Source organism: Anolis sagrei, chromosome 4 (genome assembly GCF_037176765.1).
Source record: "Anolis sagrei isolate rAnoSag1 chromosome 4, rAnoSag1.mat, whole genome shotgun sequence".
NCBI classification, from domain to species: Eukaryota; Metazoa; Chordata; class Lepidosauria; order Squamata; family Dactyloidae; genus Anolis; species Anolis sagrei.
In genome coordinates this window covers 173857975-173872206 of record NC_090024.1, presented here as the reverse complement: position 1 = coordinate 173872206, position 14232 = coordinate 173857975, and the positions used below count along the sequence as shown (strand labels likewise).

Here is a 14232-nt window from a genome sequence, read left to right as displayed (position 1 = left end):
GCCACATTCAAGGCTAATTCTTTTAAAAAACGATTATGATTTTTTTTAAAATTATGATTTTCTGTGAAAAAGTAGGTGGTAACTGGTAGATGGCATATATTCTGTATCTCAAAAACTAAAGCTGATAGGGGGAAACTAGTGTCATTTTCCACTTTAGTAGGTCAAATATAGCCAGAAGCAGGCTGACATTTGAGGTACCAAAATGTGTTGGCCAGATTTTTTTTCTTATTCTGTTTTTGGGATTGTTTGATACATTGTCCTGCAGAAACTTAAGGAAAGCAAGGTGTTGGGACTTTACAGTTTGGATTCTAGTTAATCAAAAGCCAGCATTAAGCATTCATTTTTTATGATAGGGTATAGTTTGTTTCTGAAGTCCAGAAATGTAAGGCAAACAAATTAGATTATGTGTATCTGTACAAAAAAACAATAATAATTCTTGTTCTGTGAGCAGATGATCATCATGAGTCATAGCACTCTCAGTCAATTCCTTCAGTGGCTTACAATGCATTCTTAGTATGGGAGTTCTGTTCTGGTTTTGGAAGCACTTGAGAGAGGGATAGAGAATACACTGTACTAAATTAACACAGCAAGAGGTTATCACAGGCGGCTGGTTTTGAAGTCATTTACTGTAGACAACAGTGATTGAGGTGACAAGGATAACCATTTTTTAGAAAGAGCAATGTGACTCTGTCATAAGAGAGATGCACAATTTATAATTTCTATGCAATGCAAGAGAGGATTGGGATAGGCTTTCCATCATAGCAGGGGTTCTCAAACTTTTAAAGCTGCTTAGCCCTATTTGAAGGAAAGGTTTCTTGAGGAGCCCCAACAAACTTTTGGATACAGAGGCCACATTGGATTTTAAAATTTGTCAGGTAGGCTGGGTCAGTGGCAGATAGATGAGGAAAGCTTGTGTGAACTAATTGAAAAAAATGAGCAAATTAATATGCACACGGCACATTTTTTGTTTGTAGTGCAAAAAAGTAAAGAAAGAACGATAGAAGGACTCTAAGATCGTCTGGGGAGGCCCTGCTCTCGGTGCCGCCTTCGTTTTGCGGGGATGGGGGACAGGGCCTTCTCAGTGGTGGCCCCTCCGCTATGGAACACCCTCCCTAGGGAGATTAGATCTGTTCCCTCCCTCTTAATGTTTTGGAGGCAAGTTAAAATGTTCGAGCAAGCCTTTACAAATGCAGAGTAGCTAATATAGGAAATCAAACGATTTGACAATGGAACTGGACAATTCTTGATAATAATGAGACGCTAATGATGTTGTTTTTATTGCTTTTGTGGTGTTTTATATTGTTTAATGTTTTAATCTGTATTATGTTTTTATATGTACTGATTTGTTGGAAAACGCCTTGAGTTGCCAATTGGCTGAGAAAGGCGGTATACAAATACAGTAAATAAATAAATAAAATAAATAATGTTTAAAATGAGGAACATTTTAAATTTTAACAGTATTTCAGTGGAAGGCCCCTGGGGCCATCCAGTCCAACCCCCTTCTGACATGAAGGAAAAGCACAATCAAAGCACTCCCAACAGATGGCCACCCAGCCCTTGTAACAACAGCAACAACAATAATAATAACACCAACCCGGGGGCCCATACAGTTCTACCCCATTCTGCCATGCAGGAAAACCACAAAGCACTCCCAACAGATGGCCACTCATTGTTTGTAATAATGATAACAACAACAATACAAACAACCCCAGTAGCCACCCAATCCTACCCCATTCCTTCATGCATGGGAGGCCTTGAAGGATGTGGCGGCGATGGCGTTTGTCAGACCATGCATGCAGAGGCTTTGGAAGCTGCATGGCGACAGTGGGACTCGCCATACCACATGGGGGCAGCAGGTCTTGCTAGGCCATGCATGAAGCTCTGGAGACCTCATTGCGGCAGCGGGACTCACCACAGTGCTTGGTGGCGATGGGGCTTGCACACACAGCAGGGCCCTGGAGGCTGCAGAGCAGCAGTGGGGTTCCCGCTGTTAGGCCCAGCTTCTGACAACCTAGCAGTTCGAAAACATGCAAATGTGAGTAGATCAATAGGTACCGCCTTGGCGGGAAGATAACAGCGCTCCATGCAGTCATGTCAAACACATGACCTAGGAGGTGTCTATGGACAACGCCGGCTCTTTGGCCTAGAATTGGAGATGAGCACCGGAGTCGGATGCGACCCAGAGTTGGACACAACTAGACGTAATGTCAGGGGAAATCTTTACCTTACGTCTAGAAATTCTAGTCATAAGAATTTCTTGGAACCCTCACTTCTCATGTGATAGTTTACATTAGGTCTAAAGAAGACACCTTATGGAGGGTTATACGCAAACTTTATGGCATCTTAATCCTTGCAATATGCTGTACCAGACCAAATATTCTGATGAAATCATATTATTTTTCCCTATATTGAATACAAAATATAGTGTATGTCAAACTTATAGTAAGGCGCTGAATATCATTTAAGGGTGTTCAGTGCCAAGGGTGTGTGTATATGTCCTATCTGTTAAAATGTTTTGTATCATTTTAGAGATCTACAAAACCTGTTTGACTAGAGGTGACACTTAGGCAGAAAGAATGCTTGTGTATCTTGAGAAGTGATTTCTGACTCTTAACAAAATATACTCTCCATGTCTAGTTGAAGTCCAACCCTCAGCGCATGACTGAGACTCCAAAGTGCTTATTTTTCTACTTGCTAGACCTTCTAATGAGCTTCTATCTGAATGCACTATTGGAAATTATCATTTGATTTCCCCTGAAAACAACATTGTTCATTCAGTTTCAAAATCCTAAAATGGGCACTTAAAACAGGGAAGCCTGGCAAGATGTATCACAACACACAATCGCACTAAAACTCTTTTATTTATTTATTTTCTCCTTCAATTTCAGTGTTTTAAATGATTCCAAGCCTTTTTTTCTGTTTCAGCTCTCATTCTGACCTGATTGAAATATATAAAAATGAACTTACCTCACCATTCCTGGGTCAATATTGGGATGTCACATTTTAGAATACATTTGAACATTTTAAAAAAAACCTACATGTGGGACTTGGCAGAAAACCCGGATTATGAAATACTCAAGTTGTATCGTGAAACAGTAGCACTATACTGTGTTCTTGTATGGATGTTTGAATTAGTACTTTGAGACAAAACTTGGTGAAGGTTTTAAGAAAATACTAAAACATACCAGCTTGTTTGTTGTTGTGTGCTTTCAACTCATTTCCAACATAATGGCAACCCTAAAGTGAACCGATCATGTGATTATTATTATTATTATTATTATTATTATTATTATTATTATTATTATTTGGCAAGATTTGTTCAGAGAGGGTTTCTCCTTTCTTCTTCTTCTGAGGAGGAAGTGTGACTTGGCCAGGGTCTCTATGTCAGAGTGAGGATTCATTTACTAGAAAGAAATAATTCCTTTGAAAACACTATATTAAAATTGATTTAATTTAAGAGCTTTATATGTGACATACCATATTTTGAAGTGCACAATGACCAAAGAACTGCCACTTGAGAATGCCAGTGGATGAATGTGCATATTTTTAGATACATGGTTCATAACTGTTTACATTTTTACTGAGCTACAAAGCTATATAGAGTCAAAAAAGGTACTGTATATACTCGAATATAAGCCAAGTTTTTCAGCACATTTTTTGGCTGAAAAAGCCCCCTTGGCTTATATTCGGGTTGGCTTATACTCGAGTATATACGGTAATTTTATTGGTATCTATTTTTATTTTATTATTGAACTTTACCAATAGCTGCTGCATTTCCCGCCCTTGGCTTATACTCAATTCAAAAAGTTTTTCCAGTTGTTTTGTGGTAAGATTAGGTGCCTCAGCTTACATTTGGGTTGGCTTATACTTAAGTATATACAGTAAATGCTTTATTTTTAGTACTAAAGCACTTGTGGTACTGTACTTTTATTCAAATACTCTTAGTTCTGTTGTAAGACTTTGCTATATATGTCAGATTACTGTAGTAAATAGGACCTCTCTCTCTCTATATATAAGGTTTGTATGATCAGTAATGTTTTCTGCGTTTCTTTTATTTACTTAGGCAATTAAATAGGCAACTCATGCCTGTTAACGTTATTTTCATTTTTCTAGGTAACGTTGTGGGCAATTTAGGACACTCGTTTTTCAGCCAGAGTTTTCTCAATAGCAAAGAACATGGTGGCTTCTTGTATGTTACTCCTGTGTATCAGTCACTACAGGACTTGGTGCTCCCTACTCCACCATACTTATTTGGGATTCTTATCCAGAAATGGGAGACTCCTTGGGCCAAAGTATTTCCAATCCGACTGATGCTGAGACTTGGAGCAGAATACAGGTGTAAGTCCTTTTTCTAATAATATTAGATCTTGACATTGTTGTTATGGAATAACTCTTACAGAAAGGCTAAAAAACCACAATTTCTTTTAACAACATTGGATTGAATTCTTGACTTCTTGCTCCATGAAAAGGAAAGGAAGTTCTGTTCACAGAATGGATCCTTGTGTAACTATAGGTCTTTCAGTGAAACTTTCTTTTGTTCGCAAAAGAAGGTTAGGGATCAAAGCATTATATTATATAAGACTATATATGTCTGAATTTGCTTTTTGTGTATGCTCTTTGTATGTGTATAAAGCAAACAACTGCCAGATTCATTCTAGGAATTAACCACATTCATTCCTGATGTTTGCTTCTTGACAAACATATTGTTGAACCAATTGCTTGGTGTACTTATAACTTGCAGATCCATTCTACACATTTTTTCTTTTATCCAAAAAAATTGGAAGTAGCTGAAGGCTGGGCTTTAGTACAGTTGGTTAATCACCAGCAGCAATACATTTTATCAATAGAAAGTTTGAAACCCAGGTAAGGGGAGCACTTGACCTTCAGCCCAGCTTACTATTCACTAAAGCAGTTTGAAAACAGCTGTGAGCTTTGCGTAGAGAAATTAGGCACTGCTTAAGCAGGGAGGTATTTTACGGCACAAAAAAGGAAATACCAGAAAGGGCTTTTCGTCATAGAGGATGGAGCGACAGCACCCCCCGGTGGTCAGAATAGAACACAACCTCCAGGATGCTGAAGTTGGGAAATATACCAACATAATAGCTCTATCTGTTGTCTGTCCTGTCTAACGGCATTGAATGATTGATGTGAATATGTTCTGTGATCCGTCATGAGTCCCCTTCGGGGTGAGCAGAATTTGAATGCTGTAAATAAATAAATAAATAACCCAATTTTAAATTAAAACTGTATAGAAAATCTAGTATTAAAGCCCAATTTCCAGGGTCTTTGTTACTGTTTGAAGATACAGCTGCCCATGTGCTGTTAAGTTTGGGTTTAGATGAGACAATACAAAATGGGATTTGGAAACCTGATGGGTTTATCTATCAGAATATATAATTAATGATTTTATCAATGAAAGGAAAAACAAGTATATAAATAGTCAAAGAGAACAAGACTGGTTTAGGAAATGGTCTGTGTTAATTGACAAAATAGACGGAGACGACAAATACAGTATTTTGAACCAGGTTAAATTGATGCAATGACATGATTTAGAATTGCTGTTCCAGGGGAGTGGGGGGAATGGGGGGAGGAGGGGTTTGTTGGGCGATAAAAAGTTTGGGGTTAGATTGCAGTCCCATCTATGATTTCCCATTTTTGTTGTTGTGACAAACAAACAACATGGAAGGTCTTATATGTTTTGAATTGTGTTATAAACACAATTCTGTGCTCATAACAAAAAGCTGGAGAAACATCTCATTCTATCCCTGACATGGTCCTAAACTGACTTGGGTACAACGGGAGTGAAAATACACTTTTGATGTAAATATCTGGTTATTATGTTTTTAAATCTAGATTTTAAGTGCAGTCCAGTTTGAGTAAATGTCTCATAAAATAAAGTTGAAGATGACTTCTTGTATCCATTTTTATTTTCCCAGTGTATCCTTGCCCACTTTTCAGTGTCAGATTTCGTAAGCCATTGTTTGGAGAGACTGGACACACCATTATGAATCTTCTTGCAGTAAGTCTTGCTGTAATTGTGAAATACAAAAAAAAAAAATGTGTCCCTCATTGAAGTATATGGTCCTTATGAAAATATGATGCCACCTTCATTTAGAATCAGCATGCTCAAATTAAATAAACAAATACCATATTTAAATCTGGAGCAAACTTTGGTGACCTTTGACAACTCTAAAAACGTGGATTTTCAAATAGTGTGAAATGCTTGCCTACCCAGACTTCTTAAATAATTAAAAATACTTTCTGCTTTTGTCCTTGTTAAGATCCTGGTTTACAGTGACATAAAAATCTTTGTGAACCCTAATGATAATTACATAAATTCCATAGGTTTGATGTGGTAACCTTTGTGAATTCCTTTCTTAAATATTCAGTAGGTTTTACATTAATTGATTCCATGTCCATGAAATAAAACTATTAATCAGGCAAACACTGAGGAGTACATGAGAGCTAGGGTAATTGCAGAAGTTAGTGAAACCCTCATTTCATCAGCAAAATTAGAGGGAATAATTAGAATCAAGCACTTGTATAATTAAGTAGGTCTGCAGTGATGGGTTTGATATGCTGCATTCTATAAAAAGACCTTTAGCTTCCTAAGTTTAGTCTTCAACATATGCTTGTGTGGAAACAAGTCATGCTGTGATCAGATGAATTTCCAAGGATCTCAGGGGGGGAAAAGTTGATGTTGTTCTATCCAGAAAGCATTGTAAAACAAATGATAAGGAATTACCACTCCACCAGTGAGGCAAATAATCTACACATGGAGACTATTCATGATCACAGTTAGTCTATCCAGGAGTTGCTATCCTCCCAAAATCTGTTTATGAACAAGCCAGTGTGTTATCCAGGAAGTCATTAAAAACTCCACAAGAATATTACGCTTCCTACAGTGGCTAATGTAAGTTTTCATCACTCAACAATTAGAAAGATCAAAAATGACAATGATGGGAGGAGAAAGTGGGAGTAAACCACTATTCTCTGAAAAGAATCACTGCTCTCCAGGTCTTCTGGCTCAGTGTTCTCCAGACAAAGTAATCAGAAGGAGAAATATTGAGAAATGCTGTCTGGAGAAAACAAACACAAGTTCAAATAAAATAATCCTGGCTGTCAAACAGGGTGATGAGAAGGTCATGATTTGGGCCTGTTTTGCTACCTGAGGACCCAGACAGCTTGCTGTTGTTGACAGAAATGTGAACTTTGCAAAGTAAGATCATTTTCTTGAGGAGAATGCCAGGTCAGCCATCTGAGAGTCTAAGCAGGGGTGGGTTATACTGCAGAGTAATAGTCCTCAGCATACAAATAGAGCCACCAAACAATGACTGCAGAAGCCATTTCATGTTTTAGCATGGCTTAGTCACAAGTCCTGATCTAAACCCTTTAGATCTTAAGGAAGGATCTGAAGTGAGCTGTTCAAGCAAGGAAGCCCTTGAATAGTACTGAGCTGAAGCAGTTCTGTAAGCATAAATGGGCCAAAATTCCTCAGAACAAATGTGAGAGAACAGTTCCAGGAAACGTTCTTGAAGTCACTACTGCTCAGGGAAATACCATCAGCTATTGAATCTAAAGATTTGCATACTTGTTGCTGTGGTTATTAACAGTTATGACAACATATGGTAACAGTGCTCCATGAAGTCATGCTGGCCACGTGACCTTGGAGGTATCTACGGACAACGCTGGTTCTTTGGCTTAGAAATGGAGATGAGCACTAACCCCCAGAATCGGACACGACTGGACTTAATGTCAGTGGAAAACCTTTACCTTTACCTAGGATTAATAAGATGCAATAATGCAACCGCTGAGCTATTGAACTTGCTGCCAATCCAGGGAGCGGAGTTAGCTCCCACTGTTAGGCCTGGCTTCTGCCAACTTAGCAGTTTGGAAACATGCAAATATGAGTAGATCAATAGGTACTGCTTCTGTTGGAAGGTAACGGCACTCCATGCAGTCATGCTGGCCACATGACTTAGGAGCTGTCTACGGACAACACCAGCTCTTCAGCTTAGAGATGGAGATGAGCACTACCCCCCAGAGTCTGATTCGGCTAGACTTAATGTCAAGGGGAAACCTTTACCTTTACCTTTAATGCTTGGAAAGTTGGAAATAAGTGGCAATCTTAAGAGGCGTTCATGAACTTTTTCTTGCCACTGTAGTGCTCAGTGGTCCTTTTGACATCTGTAAGAAAGGGTGTTGTTGCCCTTTGATCACAACAATGCCTTGTGGGCTAGGCCTCTCAATATGTGAGCAGTTAACAAAGGTCAATTAAATTTGTGATGTGTACTTTGACTTCAGGAAAGATGCTTAACAGTAGTGGTGTTGGTGTTGGAGTGGGTAGACAATCCCACTCCAACACCAGTCATATAGATTTGCTCCTTCTTGCCCGTGGGTAACTTCTCTTTGACAACTAGATAAAACCTATTTGGCTTTTTCTTTTGTAACTGTGGGTAATTTGTAATCCTGTATTGATAGGTATTGCTCAAGAATATTTTATTGTCTTTGCCTCCTCCTGCCCACCTTTATCTGTGCCCCCTCCCCAGAGATATCTCATCTTTCTCAGAACTCTCTAGAAGCAACAATTCTTTTATATATTTATCTTACATGTAATATTACTAATAATATTACAATATAATTGGTATAGTACAATATAGCAATATTTAAAACTGATATTGTACTATGCTAATAATATAATATATTGTATGTATATATACCTTGTAAGCCGCTCTGAGTCCCCTTCGGGGTGAGAAGGGCGGCATATAAATGTCGTAAGTAAGTAAATAAATAAATAAATTCACTGTTTAAATAGTGTTCATGGTTAAGCTGCACTGTTTAATTTTAAAAGTATGCGTCATTTTAAAACTTTTACATTTTTTGGCATTCTGTATGATCTACCAAATTTTGCTAAATAGTTGTTTAGTCTTAGAACAATACTAACATAGTATTCTTTTCTCGCAACAGAACTAACTTTAAAGTTTGTAATATCATTTTTCTATACCAATACTGTTCATTGTGCTAGTAAAGCTCAAACTCTTGTTAGTAAGTGTTGTAATTTTAGTTGGTCTGTATATTGACAGGACTTCAGAAATTACCAGTATACATTGCCGGTTGTCCAAGGCTTAGTGGTTGATATGGAAGTAAGGAAAACCAGTATCAAAATTCCCAGCAACAGATATAATGAGGTATGTAGTATGAATAAATCCATGACAATCAAGTTGCAAAAACAACCCACTGAATATTGTTTGAAAAGAATTGCAGTTAGACATGAAATACATTTGTATGTTTGTGTGCCTTCAAGTTGCTAGGATTTTCTTATGCAAGGAATACTCAGAGGTGGTTTTGCCAGGTCCTCCTTCTGCAATACAGTCTACAGAACCGAGTATTCATTGGCAGCTCCTCATCCAAGTACTAATCAGGACTGATCCTGCTTAGCTTCCAAGACCTGGTGCCTTAAGGGTTTGATATTGTGCCTGAAATTGCTGTTGAGTAAAGCCTTGTGTCTTGCCCCACATCTGGGAAACTTTAGTAAAGAGGACTTGACACTCCTTGTAATTGTGCTGGTCATCTTTAAATTATATTTTCAGCTATGCAGTTACTTATTTTTGAAAAGTGTATTCTTTAAGTGAAATGGGTGGGGGGGAATTTTACAAATAGCCTGAATGTAATCTAGCTAACGTTTTGTAGGTAGCTTAGATACAAAGGTAGCTACGTAAATATATATAATAGTTTCACATAGGCCCCTAAAGCTGGGATGAGCAAACTGCCATCTGTGGGATGTATGTGCTTTCCTGAGCTATATTTGAAGCCTGCAAAGATTCTCACACTTCCCTCTGCCGAAATGACTGACACAACCCGCAAGCCTCTAGGAAGCGCTGCCGGCTGTTTCATCACATTTTTGAGTGTTTTGGTGTCTCCGCTCCCCATTTTTAGGCTGGCAGAATCCTTTTTTCAGCCTATATAGACCTTTCTTTTTCAAATAGGAAGTGACCAGAGGAGAACCTCTGATCACTTCCTGGCTGAGAAGATCTTAAAGAAGGTGAAGTATGCAACGAATTGTTGAAAAAAGGTGGCAAAATGGCTAATAGGCAAGTCATGAAGGGTGTGGGCATGAGAGTGAGAGTGCAAGGGTTAGAGGGATACTCATTCTAAGTTCCCATGGAGAACCTTGGCAGTTGCTTACTTGTATCTAAAGAAACTACATGTTCCTTCAGGGATTATTTTTCCACCTGCCAGGAACATTTCAATGTCATGTCGCTGTTTAATACTATATGATAATGCTCTATGTTCTGTTTTTGGTACGGCTGCAGATGATGAAAGCCATGAACAAGTCCAATGAGCATGTTCTGGCAGGTGGGGCATGTTTCAATGAGAGGGCAGACTCTCATCTTGTATGTGTGCAGAATGACGATGGGAATTACCAGACACAGGCCATCAGCATTCACAATCAACCAAGAAAAGGTGAGACTTCCTGCCAATGGCTAAATCATTCGTTGTCTCAGTGCAGCATAAATATCCTCAGGTCAAATTACACTGTGTTAGCAATGCCGTCCATACCAGTACACTGAATTCCACTGTTGTACTACTTATGAGAAATGGTGAGTGTGCACAGAAGCACTCTACACATTGCTACACTGTTCTAGATACACCTCTAGATGCGGAACTCCCATGTCTTCTACCATCAATGTTTGTTCTCTGTTGTTATTAACAGGGATTCTGGCCAGTTGATTTTTTCTGTACTTTGTGCATTTCTTGTCATCTCTAATTTTCTAAGTGCATGAGAAATAGGTCTCAACTTTTGAGTGAGTGTCAGACATTGATAAAAATAGAATCTTGAAAGCACTTTTCTGATTTTGTGTAAACATGATACATCTACTGGCTGCAGGTGCTTTTTACTCCTGTTTATCTTCATTTTAATGACCATTTTTCATGTTTGTGTGATAGAATATCCCTGTTCAGATGATGTAATGCCCCAAAATGCCCAGTTAGCCTTGTTGGGAATGATACTTACAGTCCAAGAACCTGATTTTGGGTGAGCAATCACATGAAATATTTAGAATTTCTTTCTAAAAATAAGCCATTGGCTGTAAGCCATGAGCTTTAAGTAAGTCATCTTTCACCAGCTCTGTCATGATGCTGGAGCGAGATAGTAATGAGTTTTCAACCTGTTAAGTTACACCCTTATCACCATGAGATTGCATTTCATTTTGCCTTTTACATAGCTTGTACTTCCTGCTTTCTCCTTTCCATTCTATAATAATAAAATTACCAGAAGGAATTTTTTAAAAGAGATACATGCTTAGTGTTTTGCTCAATCTAACGGCAGCTCAACTTGTAAGACTGTGTTACTAGTAACTGGATTTCCTTTGAATACTTCAACTTGTTATGTTATTTTACTTGGCTTAGAATATAATTGTTTAAAGGGAGGGAAAGTATGCACCCAAGGATGTAATTATAGCTCTTAATTTTAGTGGATTCAGTAAAAAAATAAAAAGGTGATTTTATACTCCTGGAGGCCTCCAAGTGTGGCATTTTGACATTTTCAGTAGGAATGTGTATGTGTATCTGTGTGTTTGTGTGCATATATGTGTATATATGTGTGTATGTATGTGTACAGGCAGTCCCCAAGTTACAAACATCGACTTACAACGGGGGGTGAGACAACAGTTGAGAGAGAAACACCTCTAGGAAGGGAAATTCACTTCTCTAAGAGTTATCATGAGGAAAAGCTATCTCCACTGAAGCTTTATCACCAATCCTTGTTTCCACAACAAGCCAAAATTTTCAAAATCCAGTTACTTCAGGTCAAGGGTGGGGAGTTGCAGGGGCCCTGGACCTATTTTGGTCCAAGGGCACTCCAAGGTCCACAAAAAAACCTGCCAGAAATGAATAAGCAAACCAGTACTTCTTATTAGTGGCTGCATTTTTTCCTGTTGTTAATCATAGTATTTGATGCTCCGTGTATTTTTGGAATATTTTGCATATATACATTATGAATTTGTGGGATTTCATTTTAATTGTTTCAGTGACTGGAGCCAGCTTTTTTGTATTTAGTGGAGCTTTGAAATCATCTTCAGGCTATTTGGCAAAGTCCAGTATTGTAGAAGGTAAGTTTGTAGTCACCCTTCATCAACTACATGTTTATTTACAACAGTGGAACATAGCTTGGGTGGTGGTTGGAACTTACATTGCTTAAAAATATTGCATTGCTATTTTCAAATGAAATACTTGTTCGACTAAATAACAATGTCACAGAGCCCAAGTGACAACAGCAAATAAACAGAAAGCGGGATGTATGCAATAACACATCAGAACTAGCCTTGAGGCTGATTGTATCTGCCAGTAATGGAAAATTACTGCACTAAGACAATGGAGAAAACTTCTCAATGCCATTCTAGAGGGTGTTTGAGGGCACCAAAAATGATTTATTTTTTGCAGGTGGTGCAGTACAGGGTCTGCCTTTCAGTGTCTTCTTGGGTGCTGATGTTGCTTCATAAGCTTTCATGATTGCCCACTCTAATATTTTGATAAATGTTTTTAATGTTTATGCATACTTATATGAATTCTTGTCCCAGCATTGAATATTTGCCGTATATATGTTGTGCTCCGTCCTGAGTCCCCTTCGGGGTGAGAAGGGCGGAACATAAATGGTTTAAATAAATAAATAAACAAACACACATAAGCCCCAAAGAAAATACAAGACTCAGAGCTTAATATGCCATATCAAAACCTTAGTTTAGAACTTAGCTGTTTGCAGCATTAATCTGGGCTAGCACACATTATCCTACATTTGGTATTTAAGAACACAACTTTGGGTTGTTTTCACCAGCGGTGTCTTGTCTTTCCTAGATGGTGTCATGGTCCAAATAACAGCTGAAAATATGGACTCCCTGAGGCAGGCTTTGAGGGAAATGAAAGACTTCACTATTTCTTGTGGAAAAATAGATGCTGAAGAGCCTCAAGAGCATGTGTACATTCAGTGGGTGGATGATGACAAAAACTTCAACAAGGGGTAATACTTTAGTATGCAGCTGTCGTTTTTTACACAAATTTATGTAGTTTCAGTTTCACAGCTTACAGTGCATTCTGTTTGGAAAGGGGGAAAGAGGAGGTTCCTCTGCCCATGTGTTGATTGCATCTTAATATTTGAAGTCCTGATGGACAGTGTTTGTGGACTAGGATCTTTAACCAAATTGTTAAAGATCCTATGTGTTTTATCTTTAAGTCAGATGCTTTACGTACCCTGAGCAACACACACATTTTGGTGCCTCAAATACAGTATTAGAGCTCTTTCTGGGTATAATTGACCTGCTGATTCCAAAAAAATGGCATGAGTCAGCTCTAGTTTTTGAGATAGCAAAACATATGCCATATACCACTCTTCACTCTGCTTGCCCATAAAAATATCAGGATATTGCGTTTAAATTAATAGATTTTAAGTGTGAAGGAAACATTAAAAGAAAAGAGTACCACATGAAAATCTGCTTATTTCATACCAAAAACACAAATTTATGATGCAAACTTTCCAGTCATCTGACACACATATCTAAGAAACTAGAGCTGATTTGATCTATATAATGCAATTTTCTGAATCGCCGCCCAAATAACTTCAGGAACTGGCCTGAAAACCTAGACACTAAGAAATATTTTTTGGGGTGCGGCTGTGTTATTTATTACTTTTAATGAGTATCCTCTTTTGTAAAAAGAGGATCAATAGGTACCACTCTGGCAGGAAAGTAACGACACCCCATGCAGTCATGCCGGCCACATGATCTTGAAAGTGTCTGTGGACAATGCCAGCTCTTCGGCTTAGAAATGGAGATGAGCACCAACCCCCAGAGTCTGACGTGGCTGAACTTAATGTCAGGGGAAAATCTTTACTTTAACTATCCTCTTTTTTCCTGCTACAAAGAACTAGCTTAATATGTTGAAAGTTGATATAAAAACCAAGGTACTTGACAACGTAATTGCATACGGTTCCTTCACATGATTTTAACACAGGAAACGTTTGTTGTATGAAATTGTATATCCACCATCCCTGTGAAATGCATACCAATATACTATGTATAAATGCTGTGAGAAAATCCATGAAATAATGGCAGTCCCATTCAAATACACTGTCTCAAATAACTAATATTGGAAGAGGATGAAAACATTTTGCTGACATGGCCACTTAATATATATTTGTGTGGTGCTTTCAGATAAACTTTAATCTCTATTATCCACAAT

General features: G+C 38.2%; 1 protein-coding gene across 3 annotated transcripts in view; it reads left to right on the top strand.

Annotated features, from left to right (window-relative positions):
* Nucleotides 1-14232, top strand: part of ZFYVE9 (zinc finger FYVE-type containing 9) — an 82867-nt gene that overhangs the window by 53369 nt on the left and 15266 nt on the right. For all 3 annotated transcript variants that reach the window (XM_067467883.1, XM_067467884.1, XM_060773506.2), the window contains 6 exons: nucleotides 4114-4338; nucleotides 5937-6019; nucleotides 9084-9188; nucleotides 10314-10464; nucleotides 12030-12110; nucleotides 12853-13015. In XM_067467883.1, coding sequence (XP_067323984.1) covers nucleotides 4114-4338; nucleotides 5937-6019; nucleotides 9084-9188; nucleotides 10314-10464; nucleotides 12030-12110; nucleotides 12853-13015 — 808 coding nt within the window. The remainder of the gene's footprint in view (nucleotides 1-4113; nucleotides 4339-5936; nucleotides 6020-9083; nucleotides 9189-10313; nucleotides 10465-12029; nucleotides 12111-12852; nucleotides 13016-14232) is intronic.